Genomic DNA, 12548 nt, shown 5'->3' with positions numbered 1-12548 from the left:
AAGCTACTGTGATAAAAAGGAGCCATGTCCTCCCTTTGCTCCTCTTCTTCACTTGCCAGTCTTATTTTTACAAGGTTTTACATGTCCACCATATCTGGTGTCATTGCCGAATAATGAAATATGATCTAGTCCATACTGTGCTATTCTGTGGTTAGCAGCAACATGTGCAACATTGGTGTCGGCTTTAAGATCTTACTTTCTGTTGTTATCTTTCTTCTACTTTGAATCCTAATTTAAGTTTGCACAATCCCTTTCTTTCTCCTTTTTCTTTTATTTTGATTTCTGTCTTTTTGTGGTGGCACGGTGGCTCAGTGGTTAGCACTGCTGCTTCACAGCACCAGGGACATGGGTTTGATTTCACCCCTGGGCAACTGTCTGTATGGAGTTTGCACATTGTCCCCATGTCTTCTTGGGTTTCCTCCAGGCACCCCCGTCTCCTCCCACAGTCCAAAGATGTGCATTTTGGCTGGATTGGCCATACTAAATTGTCCGCAGTGTTCAAGAGAAAGTGGATTAGGTAGGTTATAGGGAGACGGTTCTGGGTGGGATGCGCTGAGGATCAGTGTAGACTTGTTGAGCCAAAGGGCCTGTTTCCACACTGTAAGGATCCAATGATTCAATGTCTCCTTACAGCTCGAGTTGTTTCAGTTGTAAGTGAATTCTGGTTAACTCTACCTGTATTCTATTTGGATTATTTTTCATCAAAGTTCAAGTGTTGAGATAATGTTTTAAGTATCTCAACCTTCTTTGTGTCTATTTGTAAATTTATTTCTAACTTTTATGCTATTGCCTTAAAGTAAACTTGGTTAACTATTACAAGGCATTTGGACAGGTCGTCTCCTATGAGGAACTCTTCACAATAGACAGCCATATTAACATATTAGGCGCTTGAGAAATTGTAGTAGTGTCCCTAACTTTGAACCAGAAGGCCTAAGTTCAAGCCACGCCTGCTCTGGAGGTTTATAATAATATTTTTAAATCGGTTGGTCAGAAAATAATGTTGGGAAATTTTATTGGAATGAAGACTGATAAAACTCCAGGGCCTGATTATCTGCATCTCAGAATACTTAAGGAAGTAGCCTTGAAATAGAGGTGGTCAGTTTTCAAGATTCTATAGACTCTGGAACAGTTCCTACAGATTTGAGAGGGGCTAATGAGAAGAATTGAATTGTTTAGGAGTGTATTCACTGAAGTTTCAAAGAACGAGGTGCAATCGCATAGATGTTTACAAAATTCGAACAGGACTGGAGAGTTTGTACTGTAGGGTGAAGCTGAATGGGCTGGGGCTATTTTCCCGGGAGCTTCGGAGGCTAAGGGCTGACTGTACAGAGGTTTATAAAATTATTAGGGGCATGGGTAGGGTGAATAGCCAAAGGTCTTTTCCCCAGGGTAGGGGAGTCCAAAGCTAGAGGATATTGGGTTAAGATGAGAGGGGAAAGATTTAAAAAGGGCGGTGAGGGGTAATTTTTTCATGCAGAGGGTGGTGCATGTATGCAACGAGCTGCCAAAGGAAGTGGTATAGGTAAGTTCAATTACAACATTTTAAAGGCATCCGGATGGTTATATGAATAGGAAGGGTTTAGAGGGATATGGGCCAAATGCTGGCAAATGGGACTTGGTCAGATTGGGGCATCTGGTTGGTGCAGGCGAGTTAGACCGAAGTGTGCCTGTGCTGTATGACTCTATGATTAGACAGTTTAGCCACGGATGGGAGAGTCCACAACCAGGTGTTATAGTGTCAGCATGCAGGGTAGACTATTTAGGACTGAGGTGCGGAGAAATTTCTTCACCCAGAGAGTGGTGTGCCTGTGGAATTCTCTACAAAGAAAGCAGACAAGGCCAAAATTGTTTGATTTCAAGAGGCATTGGACATAGCATTTGGAGCTAAAGGGATCAAAGAATATGGGGAAAAGCAGGCACATGCTATTGAGTTGGATGATCAGCCTAGATAATCATCAATTTGCAGAGCAGGCTCAAAGAGCCAAATAGCTTTCATCTGCTCCTACTTTCTTTATTTTAATCTTCCAATGTAAAAGTTTTCAACTGGATCCAATGATGATTCTTATGCATTCTTCCCTCTTAAAGTTAATCTTCAGGGCAATGTAAATCACATGGATCTTCCTTCCAAGGAAGGGTGCAAGTTAGAATACAAATGAGGTTCTGTGTGCTCTTGTGGCTCATTGGCAGCATCCCTACCTCTGATCCAGGAAGCCCAGGTTTACGTTCCAGCTGTTCCAAAGCTATGATGTAACATCTCTGAATAGATCAGAACAGCTGAGGGCCCAGAGGATAGCCATCTTGGAACTAAATGGACAGTTTAAGGTATAAACATTTACCATGTCCTTACCTTTCTACCAACTCTGAGGCTTGAACCAGGGAGAGAAATCATGGGCCTTACCTTGGTGCTTCTTCTGTTGCTGTCTAAATTTTTCAGCTTCCATTTTCTTTTAAGTTTTTATCACTTCTGTCGAGCCACTTTGCCATAAGTTTGAGTCAAATGGAATGTAATAGTGTAGCAGAGAAGGAAGTCTTTCAGTCGGAGTCTACAACAGCTCATTTGAAGACCAATGCGATTAGTTGTCCTGCTGCCTGACACTCCCTCCTCCCTCCCATGCATCCCATTTTTATTCGCACTAAACCTTTCCCTTTTCTTTTCCACCAAATAACTCCTCAGCTTTTACAGCTTTAAGCTAAGGATCCCATATTAATTTTCAAAGAATTTATTACCTCAGTGATTTCTTTTTCCTGGTTCCCAGGTAGTTCAGCATTCCTTTGTTCACTTGTTTAAAACTGTTACCTCTTGCAGGCTCCTTCTTTACACCCTCCTCGCCCCTTTCCAGGTACTTTCTCCTGACTCCCCTTGCATCCTGAGCCATCCTCACTGCTGTTTATATTTGCTAATGTGCAGGACCCCAAAACCCCTGCACAACATGATCTCTTCATTTCACCAATATCATGTAAATCAAACAGACAGTCCCAAAACATAGCAGTCTTATAAAACCTTGCATTTAAAACACAGTTGGGATCTATTGCATACAATCTGCTTCTAATCAGACACATGTCAGAGGAACTGCAAACTGGAATTGAAGCTATGAAAACAACAACAAAAATAAATGAGGTAACAAGGTATAGAGCTGGATGAACACGGCAGGCCAAGCAGCATCAGAGGAGCAGACAGGCTGACGTTTCAGGCCTAGACCCTTCTTCAGAAATGGGGGAGGGGTAGGGGGTTCTGAAATAAATAGAGCAAGAGGGGGAGGTGGATAGAAGATGGATGGAGGGGAAGATAGGTGGACAGGAGACAGACTGGTCAAAGAGACAGGGATGGAGCCAATAAAGGTGAGTGTAGGTGGGGAGGTAGGGAGGAGAGAGGTCAGTTCAGGGAGGACGGACAGGTCAAGGGAGGCAGGATGAGGTTAGTAGGTAGGAAATGGGGTGGGGCTTTAGGTGGGAGGAGGGGATAGGTGGGAGGAAAGACAGGTTAGGGAGGCAGGGACAAGCTGGGCTGGTTTTGGGATGCACTGGAGGAGGGGAGATTTTGAAGCTTATGAAGTCCAGCTCATACCCCCCTCCCTAACCTAACTCCTCCCTACCTCCCCACCTACACTCACCTTTACTGGCTCCATCCCAGCTCTTTGATTGGTCTCTCTCCTCTCCACTTATCTTCTCCTTTTTCCATCTTCGATCCGCCTCCCCCTCTTTCCCTGTTTATTTAAGAACCCCCTTCCTCTCCCCCATTTCTGAAGAAGGGTCTATGAACTGAAGAAATCAGCTTTCCTGCTCCTCTGATGCTGCTTGGCCTGCTGGGTTCCTCCAGCTCTACACCTTGTTATCTCAGATTCTCCAGAATCTGCAATTTCTTCTCTCTCTGAAGCAGTAATAATAAGATGCCACTGCTTTTCCAATCATCTTGGTGTTTCATTGACAGCGTAACTATTCTCTTTTGAAGGCTTGTATGTAATTAGAAAACAAGTTTTGTTAAAGCAACAATTTTTTTATGTTTAAAACAAAACAGAAATTGCTAGAAAAACTCATCAGTTAACGTTTTGGATTCTGTGACCCTTCAGCATCTCTGGATCTGAAAGGTTGCTGGACCCAAAATGTTAACTCTGCTTTCTCTGCACAGATTCTGCCAGACCTACTGAGCAATTTCAGTTTCTGTTTCTGATCATTCCAGCATCCATAGTTCTTACTATTTTTTTAAGCTGAGTTATATTATCCATCCTAATCACCTCAGCAATGAAAAGGTTACCGAAACCTGTGAACAGAATCTTTCAGATCAGCAGAATTGTTTGATTGTTGAAATATAGAAGAGTCCAACATGATAGCAGAGACTTGGAAAGGATCTCCTGATCCGGCTCGCAGATTCAAGCAATTGTCCATAAAATTAACAAACTTCTTTCATTGAAAACTGGCTTTAGGCATAAGGTAGTGAATGTTTCCCTGTAATATCTTATTTACCTGTGAAGGTGTTTTGGTGAGGATACTTGCATCAGTATCTCGGACGTCTCTGCATACATAGTGGTCCTTCAGCCTGTTGAACCAAAGATTACAATTAGTGGGTTGGACCATTTCTCCAGACCGGCATCTGAGTTTGAAAACAACAGAGGTGTGATACTCTTTCCAGGCCTCAGAATCATCAGCACAATCCGAAGAGGGCAACATGAAAATGGCAAAGGTAAGAAAACAAAGAGGCAATACAAAGCAGGCAGAGAAAAGCCGACAAGTTAAAAATCTTAATGCATTTGAACTTGTTTTATCAGGTACAAATCAGAAACTTTAATCAGTCTAATCATAATCTCCTGCGATAGGAGTTTCTAGTTATATTTTCTAAGGTTCATCTTGGATAATACTGTGGTTTGTGTTAGGATCAAATTTATAGGAAGATTTAATTTATTGCGTCAATAAGTTTTGACTCTTGATTAGTTGAAAACTGAATTTTAAATATTTAACAAAATTAAGATACTTGCTAGGAATCACAATTTGGATCTGGAACTCAAGGTATCAGAATCTTACAGTACTTAGATGAATGACATGCTACATTGTTGAAGTACTGGGTTCTGTCTATCAGTTTGCCCATAAAGTTGCCCATATCGGCTAATACATAACAAAAGAAATTTGCTACAATCATAGAATAAATTCATAGAATCCCTACAGTGTGGAAACAGGCCCTTCAGCCCAATAAGTCCACACTGGCCCTCGGAGCATCCCACCCAGACCCATCCCCCCTAACCTACTTAATCTACACCTCACTAAATACTACAGGCAATTTAGCACAGCCAATCCACCTAGTCTGCACATCTTTAGACTGTGGGAGGAAACAGGAGCACCCGAAGGAAACCCACACAGACACAGGGACAATGTGCAAACTCCACACAGACAGTTGCTCAAGGGTGAAATCAAACCAAGGTCCCTGGCACTGTGAGACAGTAGTGCTAACCACTGAGTCAACATGATGCCCAAAGTTTGAAAATTTTGCCTACTTTCTAATATTTTAACTTTGATTTTAGCTCAGGCTGGGGGTTGCGTGGATGGAACAGAGCTGGGGGTGGTAGATCCTCCTGACCTCAACATTTTGTGGCTTGGGTGATGTTAACTACTGGGCATCATCTGTACTCTCCTGACCAGTTTTGTACCTGTTACCAGTGCCAAGATGAAACTGGTTTAATGGGCAGTGGGCAAAGACTAGAGGCTACAGCTTGGTATCCATGGAATATTCCCTGGAATCTTAATAGGTCAATTGGTTGAGTGGAAGTTTCTGAGAGGGAGTAAAGGAGATGGAGTAAGTTGTCTTGTGTAGATAGGACTAAACATTCCTTATGAGACCTGACCACCATGACAGGTGGTGGAATTTGAATTCAGTAATTCAATCTAATTCTAAACCACATTGTCAATTGTCATAAAAATACATCCAGCTCAGTAGTGACCTTTAGGACAGGAATACTGCATTTCTATCTAGTTTGGCCTCCATGTGACTCCTGACCCACGGCAATGTGTTTGACTCGTAACTGCCCTCTGAAATGACCTGGCAAGCCACTCAGTTGTACCATCCATTAACAAAAATCTCAAAATGGAATTAAAGCAGACAGAACACTTGGTACCAATCTAGGCATAAGAAACAAGAAGGACAAACTCAGCTGTGTCACCATGGCAAAATCCTCCTTACCAACAGCTGAGAGAGCTGTCTCACAGATTAGTCAAGCAACAGCCACATACAGTCACACTCAGGGAAGCATACCTTACACAGGATGTCCAGACAATGCCATTACCATTTCTGAGTATGTCCTGTCCCTTGGCAGGACAGACCAAGCAAAAGTGGCAGTATGGTGGTAAACAGTTGGGAGAGAATTGCCCTGGGAATCTTCAACATTGACTCCAACCCCTTGAAGTCTAATGGCATCAGGCCAAACATGGGCAAGGAAACCTCCCGGTGATTACCACTTGCCATTCTCCCTTGGTTGTTGAATCAGTACTCCTCCAATTTGAACACCACTTTTAGAAAGTACACAGGGTAGCAAGAATGCAGAATGTATTCTGAGTGGGGTTCTTCAATATCACTCACCAAGAGTGGCTTGGCAGCAACACCTTTGATTGATTTGGAGTCCTAAAGAATATTGCTGCTAGACTGGATCCGAGGCAGAGAGTGAGGGAACCCAAAGCAGGGAGAAATGTACTTTATCTTATCTGCACCAATCAGCATGTCACAGATGCATCTGTCTAAGGCAGCATTGTTAAGCGTGACAACAGTACAATCCTTATGGAGATGAGAAAATCTTCTAGTGTGTTTCGTGGCATTAGCTTTGTTCTAAATGTGCTGGACTTTGAACATATCTGGCAATTGAAGACTGGGCAGCCATGAGGCATTGTGGGATATCAGAGATAGCAGAATCTTACTCATGCTCGACTTACAACCTCGTGGCTTAGCATATTCCCCACTCTACCATTCAGCTAGGGCTCAACCTTGGTTCGGTGGAAAGCACAGGATTGCAGGCCAAGCATCTCAAAAAGTGAAGTGGCAACTAAGCATCTAAGTGATGGACAGAGCTCAGTCATTCCTCAACCAACACAGCAGATCCAAGTTCTGCCACACCCAGCCATGAACGGCAGGGAAAAATTAAACAATTCATGGCTGAAAAGAATCCAGAAATATCCCTATTCTCAATGATGGGGGTAATCAACATACCAGTGCAAAATGTAGGACTGAAGCATTTGCAACAATTTTCAGCAGAAAGTATTAAGTGGATGACCCATCTCCTCCAGAGGTCCTCAGCATCTCAAATGCCAGTCTTCAGCCAATTTGATTCACTCCCTACAATACCAGAAAGCATTAGGTGGCATTGGATACCACAAAGGTGATGCCCCTTGACAATATTTCAGCAATAGTCCTGAAGCTGTGCACTTCAAATTTTATCTCACCCTGAGCCAATCTCTTCCAGTACAGCTAAAGTATTGATATCTGGCCAACAATTGGAGTAGTGTCAGAGATAATGGGAACTGCAGATGCTGGAGATTCCAAGATAATAAAATGTGAGGCTGGATGAACACAGCAGGCCAAGCAGCATCTCCTGAGATGCTGCTTGGCCTGCTGTGTTCATCCAGCCTCACATTTTATTAACTGGAGTAGTGCCTAGCTTTGTCCTGTACACACAGATCAGAACAAATACAACTTGGCCAGTTGCTGTCCATTAGTTTACTCTCAGTCATCAGTGAATTGATGGAAGGTGTCAGAAACAGTGCTATCGAGTAACACCTGCTTCACCATAACCTGCTGAAAGAATTCAGCACTTAATGAAGCTCAGTTTGAGTTCTGCCAGGGCTTTCAGTTCCTGGCATCTTTAAGCCTTAGCTCCAACATGGAAAAAAAAACTGATTTCCAGGGGTGAGATGAGAATGACAGCCTGTGACATTTGGCCTGCATGTGATACCACAGCTGCGTTTGACCGAGTGTGGCATTAAGGATCCCTAGCAAAACTGGAGTCAGCAGGAAGTAGGGAGAAAGCCCTTTGCTGGTTGGAGTCATATCTAGCAGAAAAGAAGGTGTTTGTGCTTGTTAGACATCAGTCATCTCAGTTCCATGACATCTCTGCAGGAGTTTCTCAGGGTAGTGTCTTAGCTGTGACCATCTTTAACTGCTTCCCCAATGACGTTCCCTCCATTTTAAGATCAGAAATGCGGATGTTCGTCATTGATTGCACAGCACTATTCACGATTCCTCAGACACTGAAGCAGCCCATGTTGAAATGCAACAAAACCTGGACATATCCAAATTTTGGCTGGCAAGTGGCAAGCAATATTGGTGTCATGCAAACACCAGCCATGACCATCTACTACAAAAGAAAATCGAGTCATTATCCCTTGAAATTCAATGGGATTACTATCACTGATATCCCTCCACCCTGGTCAACATCCTCGGTGCTTCCATTGATTGAATTGGACTAGTCAGATGGTGGTTAAAAGAACAATTTAGAGGCTCAGAATCGTGAGCGAATAACTTCCTACCTGACCCCCCCCAAAGTCTGCCCACCATCAACAAGGTACTTCACCCATAGCAACTCTGTTTTAGGCATACCTACACAAAATAGACTGAATTGGTACAAGAAGACAGCTTACCATCACATTTCCGGGGCTATCAAGGTGAGCAGAAAATGCTGGTACAGCCAGTAATCCAGCATGAATATATAAAACAAAAGAATTTCTGCTCTTCTTGGTAGTAAATAAAAGCTAAGGTAAATAAAACGTAAAAATTGGAAGAGCCTTTCAAGCCTTTGTCTTCGGGTGGGTGGATATGGAGGGAAAAGAAAAGGCTGAACTGCTTTCCCTGCTCAGGCCTGAAGTTTGAGTACCAGTTGGGTCCTGCTTGCATCATCAAGGGCCAGCCTGTTTACTGAAAGAAAGGATTCTGTGAAGTTGCCCAAGCTTCCTTCATTCTGGTTAAAAATTGAGCTGGTGAGATTGTTAGGTATACCAATAAATAACACCAATGAGGGCTTTTGGCTGTCTGTTGACTCATTATTTTGGTAAACAGGCAAAGTTAAAACCACATGTTTGTGATTTTCTGTGGCCTGGCATTTGCTGCTCATCAAGAAGCATGTTGATTAAAGTGCCGACCTACCCCACTGGAAGCAGTAAATTCTCTGTAGCAGAAAATGCCCTGGGATATCAAATGTAGGATCAATCAAATAGAAAAAGACAAGGGATGTTCGAAGAGTGAACATTTGCCAGTGTAACTCATGTGTCCTGCTGGACCTGTAACAAATATTTTCTCAGATATGAGACTAATATTCTATTCTTGAATAGACTTATGTGGAGAGTTGCAAATTAATGAAGGTATAAAGAAGCATTTAAGATTTTAATGACTCAATAGGAGGCTAAGTAGAAAATTGAGAAGTAGTCACCACGTCATAATGATGTTAGGCATCTGGAGGTTTTGTGCATTGTACATGTGCAAAGAAAGGAAAGGGCCATAGCTTGAGCTATGAATAATGGCTAACTTCTGTACTTCTCTAGGCAACAATATGGCAGGGAAAAAAATATGAGCTTTCCTCCTAAGAAGACATATTTCAGCTTCGCGTGAAATTCCATCTAGCCAGCTTGGATAAGAAATGACAAAAATCATCCAACTGAATGGAATATATTTGATGAGCAAAATACAGATTTGTATTTGGGCACTGTCACCAGAAGACAGACGTTTGAGTTACTGCTACATCTTCTATGAAACTTTACAGTTTAGGAATGGAATGATTTTATAGTAAGCCTTCCTCATAAGTGGGAGCTGTGTTTCTGTGTACAGTTGGAGTTTGATATTCAGCTATTTTATGTTCACGAGATTTTTGTAAAATCTTTTTTTGTAGCCCATCATATTGGTGGGCCAGAAGAGATTGTTCACAATCTAGATTACTGTGATATTTTGATCGTTGGAGATGAACTAAATTCTGAAGAAGAATGTCTGGAACTGGAGCCAATTGAGCTGCATGGGAAACATCTTGAGTTTACAAATTCCACGTCTGGAATGTCCATTTATGGTAAGTTCCTTTTCTTTCATGCAGAAGAATAGCAAGTATGTCTTATGGCATTGGGGTAGAACCCCTGCCTCTGAACCAGAAGCACCAGACAAGTCCCACTCCAGGACTTGATGGCCAATGAAGGTTTGTTCAAACATGGCCGAACAGGTGGACTATCAACTTATAAATCATTCAAACATTTGCCAGTTGCATGCAGTAAGAATGAGAGAGCATCCTGGTCATCCATGTAATGGAAAGAAATTAGAACTTTACCATCACTACCCATAGCTTCAAGCTACAGCGTGCATGTAAAATTAATATTTAGACACAGTAACTCAGACTCCTTGGGCAGGCCCGTTGGCTGATGTAGATCAGATCGGTGCCAAATGGATGGGGTTTAATCCCTATTTAAGCTGGGGTGGATTTCGGACCTGGCTCCCTGCCCTAACTGAGGTAGAGGTGGTGACACTATGTGTCAGATCTCTCTTTTGGGGAGAGAACACTAGAGAAGACTAATGGTAATGCATAAATTGATCACTGCAAATTTATTTTCCATCTTTTATCCGTCAAATTGACTGATATTTCAGAACATTTGTAGACTTGATATGATGATTGAGTTATCCCCAAATCACCAAATTGGGAATACGTTCATAATTATTTCAAATTTTTAGCTAATGACTGGGTTTTACAATGTCTATAAAGGAATGCTTCCATTCAAATGTGTATTGAACTGTACGAAACTTAATTGGATTGCAGCAGCAAAGCGCAATAGTTATACAACAGGATTTATTTCATGTCAATATGAAGACAAACCTGAGTTATTTTAATAACTCATAGAGAATAGCATCAGTACTGTGTCATGTTAGAACTGATGATATTCATTTTGATGCATGTTGCGTGAAATATTACAGAATTATGTGGTGCTCTTCAAACCAAAGATTTTTTAAACTATTTTGAATATTGGTATGAAAAATGTTTTGAAAATGGTTAGTGGGCACTTGTTTGAACAGAAAGCATTCACATTATCAAAGCTGTCTTCCACGTGATGGCCCTGTCTGCTTGTGTTTATCAGGGGTGGACACCATGGCAAATTACGAACATGTTCTGCGTAAACTCCGTTACCGTAACTGGGAAACTGCATCCATTTTTGGTCGAAAGTTTAGGCTGACATGCTCAGAGCTCAATGGACGCTACACAAGCAATGAATTCAATTTAGAGGTGAGAAAAAGACAAATGGAGCATATGCTTTCAGACAGTTGATGTATTAAGGTCAGGTAGAAGAGCTGTTCAATTCATGAATGTTGCTTGTAATTTACTTGCTGAGCTGTAATGCACTTAGATTGTCACTGGTTCAGGACTGTGAGAATTGATTTCATTTGACAGGATGATTATTGACCGCCTTGGTTTCGTTTGTCTAGGTGAATGTTCTGCACAACATTAATCTTATGGACCATGTTAATCATGTGATGGCTCAGCCCCAATTCCTCCAGTCAATCCATCATCCGCTGCCTGATCTTCCAGGTCACAACCTTAATGCTGCTCATAGTTCAGGTACTAAAACAATCTTCTTAAAGGAGCAAAACACAGTGAATGACATTGAGTTCAAAGATATGGAACTATTAACAGTAGAAAAAATTATCAAAAGTTCAGCTGTTTAATTTACTAGGGATAGCTATGTATATTTGTTGAAACTTTATAAGTAGATTTGGACTAGTTGGAATTCTGATCATTAGATCCACAACTTTAAAACTGTTGTTTGTGCAGAAATAGGCGAAAACCTACCTGGCTTGAAAACTGGGGATTTTAGACTTGCTGTACCAAAGGGCAAATGGATATCTTAACTGCACGGCTACAGCTGCCGAAACTGGAATGTGGAAGTGTCGGAGTTAGACTGGGGTGGACAAAGTCAGAAATGACATGGCACCTCGTTATAGCCCAATAGGTTTATCTGAAATCACAAGCCTTCAGAGTGCTACTCCATTGTCAGGTAAAGTTTGTAGGAGCAGCGTTCTGAAAGCTTATGATTTCAAATAAACCTGTTGGACTACTATCTGGTGTTTCATGACTTCTGACACTATCCAAACTTAAAACGCTTGCAGCTGCAAGCTTAATTTTGTGAGTTTAGAGCTTATAAGAGATATGATGCTTTTTTTGGCATTTTTGTCGAACTGGTGCTCGAATGGTAACACGAAATACACCAATCTGGTTAGACCATCAACTTGAAACTTAGCCAAATAATTAAGAATGTTAGATCGAGCTTCATTTGTGGATCTGGAAAACACGGACTCTCCCACAGATTCTGCTCTTTAATCACTGACTCCATCTTTCTCCCTGCCAAATCTTGGGGGTTGAACTAAATTTCATGTCATATTTTAGCCCAAGATGAGTTTCCTGATCACATTTCCACACCTTACAACAGGCTTGCGATTAAAGTTGCATTTGTGCCCAAGAATCTGTGAATGCAATGGATTGGAAATTATTGTTTACCCTCTTAAATTCTGTTATAATCAATGTATAAATAAGCTTGAGGACGGTTACTTTGACCTG

At 41.7% G+C, this 12548-nt stretch overlaps 1 protein-coding gene across 3 annotated transcripts in view; it reads left to right on the top strand.

The window, feature by feature from the left end:
- The window catches only part of LOC125457973 (calsyntenin-2), a 493448-nt gene that overhangs the window by 460001 nt on the left and 20899 nt on the right, over window positions 1–12548 (top strand). For all 3 annotated transcript variants that reach the window (XM_048542802.2, XM_048542800.2, XM_048542801.2), the window contains 4 exons: window positions 4470–4678; window positions 9852–10022; window positions 11074–11219; window positions 11420–11552. In XM_048542802.2, coding sequence (XP_048398759.1) covers window positions 4470–4678; window positions 9852–10022; window positions 11074–11219; window positions 11420–11552 — 659 coding nt within the window. The remainder of the gene's footprint in view (window positions 1–4469; window positions 4679–9851; window positions 10023–11073; window positions 11220–11419; window positions 11553–12548) is intronic.

Source organism: Stegostoma tigrinum, chromosome 14 (assembly GCF_030684315.1).
Source record: "Stegostoma tigrinum isolate sSteTig4 chromosome 14, sSteTig4.hap1, whole genome shotgun sequence".
NCBI classification, from domain to species: domain Eukaryota; kingdom Metazoa; phylum Chordata; class Chondrichthyes; order Orectolobiformes; family Stegostomatidae; genus Stegostoma; species Stegostoma tigrinum.
This window is presented reverse-complemented; position numbering and strand designations above follow the sequence as displayed.